Below are 13,697 nucleotides of genomic sequence, written 5' to 3' on the forward strand. Positions count from 1 at the left end.
AGGTCATCTACAAGACCCTGCTAGGTAAAGTCCCGCCTTATCTCTGCTCGCTGGTCACCATAGCTGCACCCACCCGTAGCACACGTTCCAGCAGGTATATCTCACTTGTCACCCCCAAAGCCAATTCCTCCTTTGGCCCTGTCTCTTATACACATCTAGATGTGTATAAGAGACAGGTTTTATTCAGTGTGTGGACAGGTGTCTTTTATACAGGTAACGAGTTCAAACAGGTGCAGTTAATACAGGTAATGAGTGGAGAACAGGAGGGCTTCTTAAAGAAAAACTAACAGGTCTGTGAGAGACGGAATTCTTACTGGTTGGTAGGTGATCAAATACTTATGTCATGCAATAAAATGCAAATTAATTAGTTAAAAATCATACAATGTGATTTTCAGGATTTTTGTTTTAGATTCCGTCTCTCACAGTTGAAGTGTACCTATGATAAAAATTACAGACCTCTACATGCTTTGTAAGTAGGAAAACCTGCAAAATCGGCAGTGTATCAAATACTTGTTCTCCCCACTGTATATCTCACTTGTCACCCCCAAAGCCAATTCCTCCTTTGGCCACCTCTCCTTCCACTTCTCTGCTGCCAATGACTGGAACGAACTACAAAAATCTCTGAAACTGGAAACACTTATCTCCCTCACTAGCTTTAAGCACCAGCTGTCAGAGCAGCTCACAGATCACTGCACCTGTACATAGCCCATCTATAAATAGCCCAAACAACTACATCTTCCCCTACTGTATTTATTTATTTTGCTCCTTTGCACCCCAGTATTTATACATTGCACACTCATCTACTATCAAATCTACCATTCCAGTGTTTTAATTGCTATATTGTATTTACTTCGCCACCATAGCCTGTTTATTGCCTTTACCTCCCTTATCTCACCTAATTTGCTCACATTGTATATAGCCTTATTTTTCTACTGTATTATTGACTGTATGTTTGTTTTACTCCATGTGTAACTCTGTGTTGTTACATGTGTCGAACTGCTTTGCTTTATCTTGGCCAGGTCGCAGTTGTAAATGAGAACTTGTTCTCAACTTGCCTACCTGGTTAAATAAAGGTGAAATAAAAAATACTCTAAATGTTCCCTATACACATAAGGTTGCTACAACCTAGCCTATGAATTAAAGTTCACAACGTAGTTGCAGACAGGTCGAGAGACATCTTTTTTAGGTGACGGACTGACACATGGACAGCCTTACACTCTTGCCTGCATCTAGCTGAACTAGGGTGTAATCGTTAATCCAACAGTTGTAAACTAGAATTTCTATTGGAGAAATTCAGGTATATGTATTCCAGTTTTGTTCCATTTAAGAAACTTTTTTCAACAGAATCGGTGTAACGATAACGCGTAAACACAGTTAACTTTCATTGCAGCCACATTGTGTCCCTTCCCTTGTGGACTTCAATGCACAACACATCAGCTTTAAGTGACCAGGCCAAAAATCCTTTCCAAGCCAAACCATATCATAACCGCTACACACAGCCTACATCATTGTCACAATATTAGCTAAAGTAACATTTGCTAGCTAAGTAAGTTAAACTGAAAGTGAAACAGAATGATGAAATCTCTCTCGKTTCTCCTTCATATTGGAATAKATMTATTTGTTCTAAACTATTAAACTATTGTGTCTCTTTGAGTCAACAACTTGCCACATTTCATCCACTGCAGTGCTAGCTAGCTGTAGCTTATGCTTTCAGTCCTAGATTAATTCTCGGATACTTTGATTGGGTGGATACCATGTCAGTTCATGCTGCAAGAGCCCTGATAGGTTGGAGGACGRCCCCAGGAAGTTGTCATAATTACTGTGCAAGTCTATGGAAGGGGGTGAGAACCATGAGCCTCCTAGGTTAGGTATTGAAATCAATTTACCCAGAGGACGGAAGCTAGCGATCCTCCAGCAACACCATGGTACTACCCTAGTGAGTGCTGTTGAGGCTACTGTAGACCTTCATTGCAAGTGTTTTAATCAATAATTTGGTGACAAGATTATATTTAGTACAGTTTTATCTAAAAAGGTTAACTTTTTACATGTTTCACAATTTGTATGAAATTCACTGAGGATTGTCCTCCCCTTCCTCRTCTGAGGAGGCCCCACTGGTTGAAAGTCAGGGAAATAACACCAATTACAAAGCGCACAGATTTATAAAAAGGGGTATATTTATTGAAAAAGCAAAAAAKTAAAATTAGTGTTTCTATACTGAATTATCTATCTATCCACTGTCATTATCCACCTAACCCCCCCACCCACTTGACACTGGGGAAACTAGCAGTCTTTGGAAAATTTGACCAACATTCATAACATTTACTGGGTGAAGTCCCGAAACTTGCAAGTGTGGTGTGTGAACCACCAACAGGGTATGGACATAGACAAACACACATTTAAGTGCAGGGGAAAAGAGGTGTATATAACTATGAAAAATATAGCACAAAAAAAACATATAGCATTAAAGAAATTATGTACTAACTCCCAAAATGTCCAAAGAGCAAGAGCATATTAATTTAAAATGTGTTTATTTATTTTGGGGCCTGATTTACAGATTGGAACATTTATGTGCTACGGTCACTTGTATTATGACAGAGGTATCTCATTCGAATTCTTTTATTATAATGGAGCAGCGATGAAACAGAGGCACAGAAAAACAGGGCCAATGTTTAGAACTATTCCAATGAGCCAAATATACCACTGAACATTGCTTTCAAAATACACACATCTACAGAGATGGAGGACTCATCTTTGTATCTTTGCCATTATAGAGTCTGACAATCTTCTTCTTCTTCACAATTGACAGATCCCTCCTGATGACCCAATTGGACATGACTTCAACAGGGTCACCAAGAGGGATCAACCAATGAAGTTGGAAATCCCATCCAGTTGACTACATTAAAATGGTGGAATCCCTCAATGGCCCTGCCCATGCTATCCTTTTGGCCACAAGAGAACTGTAATTATCTATGAATACAGCTTTAAGAACAGCTAGCCAAGAAATGTTATGGACAGCAGAGGGCGTAAGAGCCACACAATATCCAAGCCAATGCATTCAGAGTCCAAAATCTGTGACATAAATGGCACATGTTAAATGGACATATCTTTACATGGACATGATGGAACAGATTTGTTATAGTCAAAGTTGAGTTAACGATGAAATAATTCTTAACTCCATTAGTGTGAAATATCTATCCAAATAAGTGACCAATGAAATGCAATCTATTTTCAATCATTTTTACTCAGACTTATTATGGCTAATACCAAAAAAACCATGCTGTTCTTTCAGAAGAACAAAGTGAGATCGGTTCTGCTTGCTCTGTCCTGCCGGTTGCTAACCAAAGGTTTGCAAATTATAAAGTAGCTACACCACATTATTGATATATAAAGATACCTCAATAATTTTGGAAAAATGAATAAATAGAATTGTTAATGAATTGATAAGATAAAGGATTTGACATTTTTCTGTATGAAATAATTGGAATTCTATAATCTGCCTAAATGTGGCTGGCTGCACACACCCTTTCACATGATGACGTCTTCAAATGTACAGTGTGCTCTGGATGAGCCATGGCATTAGTTTGCTTTAATACCAGATGTGATATTACATAAAACTGATATTCAATTAGAACTTAGAAACTAAAGACAATGTGAGATCTGTATGCTTGTATAACTCTGCAAATGATCACCTCAACTGTAGCAAAAAAATAAAGTTGTTCTAAGAATAAGAGTTATCCAACTCAAGTAATAATAAATGTTAAAATCCTTTCATATTCCTTCTCCTTGAATAAAATGAAAATATCCTTAGCAATAAAGAGCATTATAACACAGTGAGTGCTTGGTCCACAAGTAATGTTGTGGGCATGGTAGTGCAAGCATTGGTGGCATGCATTTGGACCCAATCTGTTTTGATAGAGGCTAAAAGCGTCCACATTCACAGATAAAGCRGTCTACTGTACATTCTACTGCTATRAACWGAATACACAAACGATTGCTGATATAACAGATTTTTCTTTCTTGTTAAACATCTGTTTTAGCATTTATTCACTTATGCACAATAATAAYCCACTGAGATGTATGTAATGTCTTGCAAAGTATTTCTCATGACTTCCCTATTAGCATATKTAAGRATCCCTCTTCAGTGAAGCTTACCCTCTATGTGACATACAGTGGTCCCATTGATATGGTATATTTACAATTAGAAGAAAATCTGGTCTTGGAGAGGGACTCAAATATGGGTTTGGWTACAGTTGATATCCTGGGCACCAATGCAAAATATTATTGAACACAAACAAGATTGAGTGTTAGGATTTTCTTGACCTGACTTGTCATAATCAGAAATGCTAGACCTGCCGGCGGTAGACAGTGTTTCACAAAAAACGGATTTATTAGTGTGGAAATATACTGTAGGGTTTACACTTCATTCAGTGTCCTTTCTAATGAAATAACTACTAAGTAGTAAAACTGTAATTCAGTAAATACTGCATTTTTTATTTCCTTCCATCAACCAATACGTATTAGTAGTTKATTTTAGTATAAATCATTACCTAGAATTTACCTAGTTATTTCATTTAAAAAGACAATGTCAAAAGTGTATCCCCATACAGTATGTACTCTACATGAAGGGTTAAAGTGACTGATATAAATGTTATACAAAAAACGATTTATTGAAACTTGGACACTTTTGTCAATGTTGGGGTAATTCTTCTGTTSACATGCATATCATTACCTGCAAAGACATCGGCCATCTCCTCAATGTTCATAGACCGTCTATGAAACTAAAATGGGATGCAGAAACATGTTGTCCTTCAGTAAGTGCTGAGGTCTCCATGTTTTACCAGTGCTCCAGGAGACATCTGTCCCATATTCACCTCCTCACACACAGCCTCTGCCTTTTAACATCATATTCTATTGTAACACTCCTTCACTCACTGTGGTTCCCTTGTRTTTGGAAATTGATAACTGTGCAAATGGGTGTAGGCCTAAATATACCTATGAAATGTAATATGGATGAAATAATCGTTGAAGGAAGAACTCATGAGTTCAGTCCCATTGAGGCAGAGGGTTTCCTACAGCTGTCGACTAGTCTCCTTTGAGCTGTCACGGATTTGGATCACAACTACCTGGCTAATGGTAAGAAATGTGAGGACCTTCGATTACTATAGACATTCTACAAGCTCCACCTTACCTAGCATTCATAATGAACAACCTTTCTTCATGTTGGTAGACCAAAGACTCTTGGACATACTTTTCTTTTTGCCTTCATTTCCATGGCATAGACGTACCCAAGACAAAGATGGGTCAGAGTGTTTGCTGGGGTCTTTTTTATATTGATAAGATTGAAAGGATGAGCAAGGCCTGCTAATCCACCAGGCTATACTTGAAGCATGCTAGGGTGGGAAATCATCAGTTGTAGATGGGGGAAATTAGTCCATCACAATTTAAGAGAAGGTGAAGGAGGTGAGATACTTTGGTGGGTGAGAGGGCAGGGATTTGTAGCTTCATCTTGTTTCACCCCTCTCAGAACTCAACTTTGCAGGCAGGGAAGGTCTCCTCCTGCATGGCCACAGTGCTGTTGCTGCCCAACACGGTGATACCCAGCTCTCTCTGCCTCTCATGGGTTTCCTGGTACCACTCGTGCATCGTCAGCGAGTCAAAGGTGGGGATCAGGGTCACCTGAGAGTGGAAAGGTAGAAGGGCAAATTCAAATGAGAACATAGTAGGCAGACTTAAAGGTAGACTCCGCGATATGACGTAGATGCAGAAAGAAAACAGCGGAGTAGGTCAATTTCAGCAACAACTAAGAGCATTGAAGTGTGAGGCTCAACTTCTCCACTGTTTTGGTACCCTGGCTAACACACTGTAAACAGCATGAAGCGAACCTGTACACATACGCAAATACTGCATCTCTCTCATCTCAATATCTCTGGTGCTGCTCGTGGCAATGTCATTTAGCGGAGTCTACGTTTGTTGACATTCTACAAATGTACATAGAAAAAGATAAATGAGAAGATTGGGGGCTGACCTGCACATCGGGCCAGGCAGTCTTTCCCTCCAGTAGAGCGTCGAGAATGGGTCTCATGACTGACTCCTTCAGGGGCTCGTCGCCACTAACAATGTAGCAGGAGGAGCGCAGGTGTCGGAAGAACTCCACGTCAACGGTGGCAGAGGCACAACCAGAGGGGAGATAAGCCATGTCCAAATAAACTGGTGCACTTCCAGCTGCACTGACCTTACTGCCCAGAGAACCTYCAGGACAGATAGCAGAGTTAGACATAAGAAGACTAAATGTATTGCAATAACTTGCAAGTACAAATAATTATTTTAGAAAWCAAGTAATGAAAGATGCTAATATGCCATCATTCAAAGTGTAAAACCCTGTCTGTGCCTACCTGAAGAAACTGACTTTGAAGTTCCAGGTCTGGAYCCACTAGTGGTATTGCGGGATGAAGGCCTTGTGTCAAGGCTTGAGGTGGTCTTCAATGTAGCAGTTGTGCTGCCAGCCTTGGTCTTGCTGTTCAGAGCTGTACTGGTGGCTGACGTTGACCTCTGTGTGACCCCGGCTGGTTTCTTGGTTTTTGTGGCGGCACTCTTTGAGGTCTTGCTTGGCGCATCAGCCTCAGGGTCAGTCATGCAGGTACCGGGCTGGGGCGGCAAGGGGGGCAGATCCTTCATTGGGGCTGGGGGAGGGTCCTGAGAGGAATATTGTGCTCCCCTGTTGGAGGAGTAAGAGCTGGGATGGTCATGTGGATGGTGGGGCGGGAAACTCCCAGAGTCCTCGTCTGASTCCATGTCTGCAGTGATGGAAGGGCAGTCCTCAGTCCCTGGGGGTATGTCTGAATCTGTGGCTGTGTTGAGGGATTCACTAGCAGACGTGGGAGGAGTCTCCTGGCCTTGAGGTGAATGTCGATCACTATTAATTCCGCTTTGTGGCTTAAGTAGCTCCTGGGAGTGGTTGCTGTCTTCAGAGAGTTCTCGCGGGCTACCCGTGGCTAGCCCTAGAGACAGATGCTGCTGTTGGTTCTCTGGGGACTTTGAGTGCTTGAATTCACAGGGTGAGACCAGGCAGAGGTCGACGTCATGGGGAACGTCAGGGAGAAGACCATGTAGTCCAGGAAGGCGTTCCTCTGAGCCATCCCCTGGTGGACGCATGTTATGAGATGTACTCAAGGGTAAGGACATCCCKATTTTGGGGTAAGAATCGGCAATATGCCCGTTTGAGTAGGACCTGTCCATATGGTCTCCCTTGGGTGACTCATCAATAGATGGGAMCACCTGTTCAAAAGACACGGAAAGAGACTCGTCAACTTCTGTCGAGTGTGGGGAACCGATTTCAGCAGGCATGGAGGTAATATTGGGTGAGACAGAGTCAGGCAGCATGAAGGGACTCAGTGTCAAAAGACTTGATTGTTTGTCCTGGGACGATGTGGAGTTTTCTAGGTTCCCCCTCAAGGAGCCTACCTCGGAGTTCCTGCAAGAACCCATGACGTGGCAGTCTTCAAACCCAAGGCTAGGCACCCTTCCCCCGAGACTACTGTCCTCACCAGAGCACTGAGCATCCTCTTCAGGTGATTGGTGGAAAGGGGTATGCCCAGCGCTATTAGGGGCTGAGTCGGCAGGGGAGACCAACTCTAAAGTCTTCTCATCTGAGCTAGCGCAAACATCTTCTTGCTCATTTCTCAGGGCCCCATCAAGTAGCCTGTATTCAGTTGGTGTGAGATCAAAGTTCACGCTGTGGTCACTTTTAGGAGTTTTGTAAAGAGGCAAAGTGGTTCCCAGGGCTTTCTCTGGATTTGGCATTGTCTCCATGCAGGTGAACTTTTGTGGACTTTCCAAGATGTCCCCCCTCTCTACATTTGCTCTTGATCCCTTCTCTGTCGCAGGTTGCTCTATTCCTTCAATGTCCGCTATAGTGTTCACTACAACAGCAGTCCTTTTCTCTGACTTTGCATTTTCTGCTCTGAGGTTCTCGAATTCCGCTGTCATGTCTTCAGGCGTTGACATTTTGGAACGATCAGCATCCCCCTCAGAGGCAGAAGCTTTTTGATTCTCCGGCTCCTTTTTATCCGTCTTTAGCTTTGCRGCCTTGTTCAATGAGTCTTTCTTGGGGATTGCATCCTTCTTCAATGTTCCATTCTTGACTAAGGGCTTTTTTGCCTCTGCGTTTCCTAATGAAGGTACAGTTGTCGCTTTTTTGACATCCTTGTTGAGAGGTTTTGTTGGTTTCTTCTCCTCTGGCTTTACCTCCTTCTTGATATCTTTCTTTTGATCATGTTTGATGTCTTTCTTTGGTCTTGGACCAAGAGTTTCTTTCTTAACTGGTTCTTTCTTTTTCTCCAAATTCTCTTCCTTTTTGACAACACCTGTGGAGGCTTTCTCATCCTTTTTTACTTCTTTTTTCTCATCCTTTAAAGGTTCTTTCTTTGGCATAAGCTTTTCAGCCTTTGGAGGCCTTTGTTTWGCATCCCCATCCTTCAATTTGGACTTATCTTCCCCTTCCTTCCAATCTTTATTAGCAATGTCACTTGGAGCCTTGGGTTTGGACTTCATGTCTTGTTTTTTAACATCCCCACGTCCAACTTTGTCCTTCAGCAAGGCACTGCTAGGTCTTGAATCCTTGGGCAMGGACTTAAGGCTCTCCCGACTCTCTGCACGTTTTGGTTGTTTATCTGATTTGGATGCTTCAAGGTCCCTGAGGCTCACGGCTGGATGTTTCAGGAATTCTAGATGCTTTACTTTCTCAAGTCCTTCAAGAATCTTGGCCTGCGGAGTACACCCAGGGAAGAGAACTCGAATGATCTTCTCTTGAGGACTGGCAGGATGCCACACCAGTAGAGCAGAGATGGAGACAAGGCAAGACAGGGGCATCTCTGAGCCTTTTATGTTAGATCCATTGCCGGGCCAGGTCTTCATGAAAGCCTCAAGATCTTTACTGCCTTTGACTGGGTTAAGAATGTACAGCTCTAGTCTACCGACTCCCATCTTCTGGAAAAGAATAACAGGATCAATGCTGGGTCCATTTGAGCGACTAAGAGGTTCTGGATTGATTGTTAGCCTTTCAAGGTGTTGCAAAGTGAGTGCCACTTGGTCGCAGCTCCGCAGTTCTTTGGGATCACTCCGGAATGACTTCAATCTCTCTGGAGCATTAAGGAAAACGACCCCAATCTCAGGGGAAATTTGATTTTTCATCCAGTCCTCATTGATCTGAGAGTCAGTAGAATGTTCCTCCTCCAGTTCTACTGCTTTCCTTTGGAGAAGACTGTTCACCCCTGGCAGATTGTCATCCCCAATGTGGGTGAGGAGCAGGGAGTCAACTCTATCCAAATGTCTAACCAGTTTCCAGAAACAGGAGCGAGAATCTGACCCACCATTGACCAGCACGTTGAAACCGTTAACAGCAAAGAAGGCAGAGTCTCCTCTCCCACCTGGAAATACGTAGCAGCAGGGGCGGGAGAGTTTGAGGAAGCCCACAGTACTGGGGGGCTCTAGCAGCTCAAAAGGAGACTGTGGCTCCAGGGACTCTGAYAGGTATTCTGTGAACTCTTGCAGACCTTCCATTTCAGGTAGCACTGATGGTGGGTTTGTTTTGATGTTMATGAAGTCTTGTAGGTTATGTTTCTCCAACACAGAGTTCTTCCACACCCCAGAGTTGGGACAACTCAGCGTGAGGTTAGCTTTTTGTGTGGGGTCTGCAGAGCTCAACAACTCTCCAATCTGTTCAAAAAGATAGAATGGTTTGATGTAAATCCCTTCACCAGCTTATGAATAATGCTTTTGAATTTAGATTGATCTGTAACTTTGAATGAATATTACAGTAAAATATGAATTCACCTCCTCATCAGCAAATATCTGAATGAAGTCACTCAGAGAAAAACATCCTGTTTGTAAGACCAGATCTCCTGCCTCTTCAACACATTGTCCAGCAAGAACCAACAACTTGTGGCGAGACACATCAGATATAAGCCGGCGCACCTAGTGAAATGGAAAGAAAAAGTCATGAAAATTAAGCTCCATTTAGTTGCCTTTACTACTCCAAATAGGGCAATAGTATAGACTGTGTTCGTGTTACAGAACACAGAGAAACAAGGCCTCTCATTCAAGTTTTTTTTGTCAACATCCAGCCTGTTTACAGTCTATAATATGACAAAAAGACAAAATGGCATTAAGTTATGGCCAGATAAGACCTTCATTTTGATCCAAATTAAATGCATACCAAAGGCCACAAACAACCCAGATGTAAAGGTATACAATGTAATCAAGTGATCAAAACAAAAAGGATACAGTCCTAGATGTTTCCACTTCACAATAACAGCACTTACAGTTTAACGGGGCAGCTCTACCACCGCAGACATTTTACAAAATGACTTGTTGGAAAGGTGGCATACTATGACGGTGCCACGTTGAAAGTTACCGAGCTCTTTAGTAAGACCATTCTACTGTCAATGTTTGTCTATGGAGATTGCATGGCTGTGTGCTCAATTTTATACACCGGTCAGCAACAGGTGTGGCTGAAATAACCGAATCCACTAATTTGAAGGGGTGTCCACATACAGTTTATATGTTAACATTTTCATGATAAAAAGGCAATCCATCAATAAACTCTCTATGGCAATATTCTACTGTTAATGGTATAAAAATAATCTCAAACTCACACTGATGACAAACAGCACTTCAATGTGGAAAAATCCTCACCCCCCCATCGAGAAAACATTTCAAGAATTACTGTTTACATATCCAGTACGAAGCCTACTGCAAACTTTGTTCAGGCATAACATTGAAKAAAAATACCTGAAATTACCAGCAGATGCGCTTGCAGAGAACACAGATAAAGCAAGAGATCGACTTTTCAATTCGCCATTTAATGCATTCTAAAATATCACAAGCGCATTAAGCATCAGGGACAGGCTAAAAGAGATTATGTTGGTTCGAATGAGGAGGGTTTTGTGAATCATTACAGCAGCAACACAATTTGATTTCCAGTATGAAATGAGAGCCAGATGGCAGGGAAAAGAAGCGTGTTATGCGATGGCAGTGTGTAGTGCAGATGTCATATGAGAAATTGGATCCTTTCCATCTCAGAACAGAGCAATAGCTATGCAAAGCAGAGCAAACCTTAGGAATATTGCTATTGAACAATAATCAAACATTACTTCAAGGCGAAGTTCAACAATTAGGATATTTTGTTTAATTACAGAGAAAATMTGTAGACATTTTGCTGAGTCATCACTTGCCATCGACTACAATGAAAATGTCAACCAATTTTCGCATTAACAAAACATAAATACGTTTTTGGGGGGGGGGGATAAACTACACAGGAGTGTAAATAAAGCCATGTGTAAAAATGGTTGAACTTCCCCTTTAATACTGACTTTCATAAAGATGTGATTTTATCATTCTGAACATATTCATTTTAAAATACTGGYAAATGAACTATAGACTACCCACAACATACCTTGAAACTGAATAAAGACTTCAACAACAAGGTCTGATGCTAACAGTGAGAGATTTAGCCTAATTAGGTCTCACCTCTGAGCAGACCAACTCATGGGATGGGTTCACCATCACCTGGGTATCCAGAATATCTCCACCGTGCTGCAGTGTCCTCTGACCTAGAAGGAAGGAGGGAAATGGTGGTCAGAAACCTGAGAGTAATGAGAAGCAAAAATGCGGCCTCCAGGAGATGAGGGGTTAAAAAAGGAACATAGCCTGTTCCTTTAGACCGGCAAACAATGGGTACTAGGCAATTAGTCTGTTTCATTTACAGACTACACTAAAAGAGACAGATGGTCTGAATGAAACTGCCCATGCAGGCTAATGACAGTAGGCTATATGTGGAGAGTTTGGGAATAACAGACTATGCATCCACTAAAACGGTTCAACAGGTTGTGCAAATCAGAAGTCAAAATCCAATCTGAAAGATCTTACAGTAAACCGTTTAGCAGATGTAGAGGCCTTCAGCGTACAGTTAAGTCTTGAGCATAGCCAGAGAAAGAGCTCTGCAAGCATCAGAAACAACCAGACTATAGACACTTCCCTGGGTGGAATGCCTCTAAAGAGAAGGTAACAATGCCGATTACAATAAGGCACAGAGCTTTGCATAGCCTAAAGATAAACCCTGGGCCAGCAGTGTGACTGTACCTTTCAGTGCAGGTCTGAAGAGAGAATAGGACAAACACCAGGCAAGGTACTGAAACGAGACAAGGCTGAGGCAAAAAACAAAATACCCCAAATAACGGTCTCAACAAAACATGACTTACAAGTAGTTCGAATGGTATTGATTCAACGGTCTTGAATAAGACAAAAACAAACAAATTGGTTACCAAAAAAAGCCAACATCTACACAATAATGCTATACAACTCAAAAAGAACAAAAAGGCAAAGCTTTTGAAATACCATATGTTTTTGTTTTAGGCTATATTTGTAAATAATTCTAGTTATTCACATGCTCCAAAAGCTGCAATGACATACTGAGGCTATTCAGGCTGAATAAACAACCTGTGATCCACACTCCTCCTACTGCATCACATGCCAGAATACAGGGACATTCACTCATCCACTGCACCAAACATCTCCATTTAGCCAACAATTTGCCACAACGACTCACAAGACGAAATGGGAGGGGTGGTGAAACGGTTTCACGACTGGGGCTACATGCTCTAAAAGGTAAAATAATCATGGAAGTCCTGGCAGAAAGCAAGGACAATGTTTTTTATGGGTTATATAGATAGCCTAACACACTATAAGGCTGTGGGAGAGGAAGAAAAGACTGCCAGCGAGATAAAGAGGAATAACTCAAAGTAAAAGTAACTGCACAAGCAATTTATGACTAGCCAAGCCTATAGTTGAAGATAAGAGAAGCCGACAAAAGACCAAAGTCTCTYGAGTGTATCCAGTATCACTATTGAAGCTGCAAAAGTTGTCACTTAATGCACCATGTCTTAACATATGAACAACAGCTCAAATGCACATTAACCAAAATCTCAGTAGATCCAAAACCGAGTGGACAATTACCCAAAGGCCCAGTCCAAGTCAGGTTGTTGGTGTAGATGGTCCAGCCAGTCAAGAAGGGAGATTGAGTATGTGATTGTTGCTTGCTGTAGTCATATGTGCTAGCAGGCATTGAGCATTTAATTGGATTACCACCCCATTAGGAAAGTAACTAAAGCATTACCACCCCCATTAGGGAAAACATCGTCGGATGTGGCAGGACTTAAACTATTACGGACTACAAAGGGAAACCCAGACGCGAGCTGCCCAGTGACGCGAGCTTACCAGACAAGCTTTTATGCTCGCTTCGAGGCAAGCAACATAGAAGCATGCACGAGAGCACCAGCTGTTCTGGATGACTGTGAAAATGCTCTTGGTAGCCCATGTGAGCAAGACCTTTAAACAGGTCAACATACACAAGGCTGCGGGGCCAGACGGATTACCAGGACGTGTGCTCCGGGCATGTGCTGACCAACTGGCAGGTGCCTTCACTGACATTTTCAACATGTCCCTGATTTGAGTCTGGAATACCAACATGTTTCAAGCAGACCTCCATGGTCCCTGTGCCCAAGAACACGAAGGCAACCTGCCTAAATGACTACAGACCCGTAGCACTCACGTCCGTAGCCATGAAGTGCTTTGAAAGGCTGGTAATGGTTCACATCAATACCATTATCCCAGAAACTCTAGACCCACTCCAATTTGCATAC

General features: G+C 42.1%; 1 protein-coding gene across 1 annotated transcript in view; it reads right to left on the reverse strand.

Moving 5' to 3' along the window:
- Nucleotides 1-2,152: 2,152 nt before the first annotated feature.
- Nucleotides 2,153-13,697, reverse strand: part of LOC112068593 (microtubule-associated protein 1S) — a 52,335-nt gene continuing 40,790 nt past the window's right edge. Inside the window, exons 3-7 of the mRNA XM_024135768.2 lie at nt 11,527-11,609; nt 9,832-9,972; nt 6,393-9,714; nt 6,026-6,249; nt 2,153-5,676 (exon numbers count right to left, since the gene is read on the reverse strand). Of these exons, the coding sequence (XP_023991536.2) occupies nt 5,521-5,676; nt 6,026-6,249; nt 6,393-9,714; nt 9,832-9,972; nt 11,527-11,609 (3,926 nt within the window). The 3' untranslated portion in view covers nt 2,153-5,520. The remainder of the gene's footprint in view (nt 5,677-6,025; nt 6,250-6,392; nt 9,715-9,831; nt 9,973-11,526; nt 11,610-13,697) is intronic.

This window comes from Salvelinus sp. IW2-2015, unplaced genomic scaffold (assembly GCF_002910315.2).
Source record: "Salvelinus sp. IW2-2015 unplaced genomic scaffold, ASM291031v2 Un_scaffold588, whole genome shotgun sequence".
Lineage (NCBI taxonomy): Eukaryota > Metazoa > Chordata > Actinopteri > Salmoniformes > Salmonidae > Salvelinus > Salvelinus sp. IW2-2015.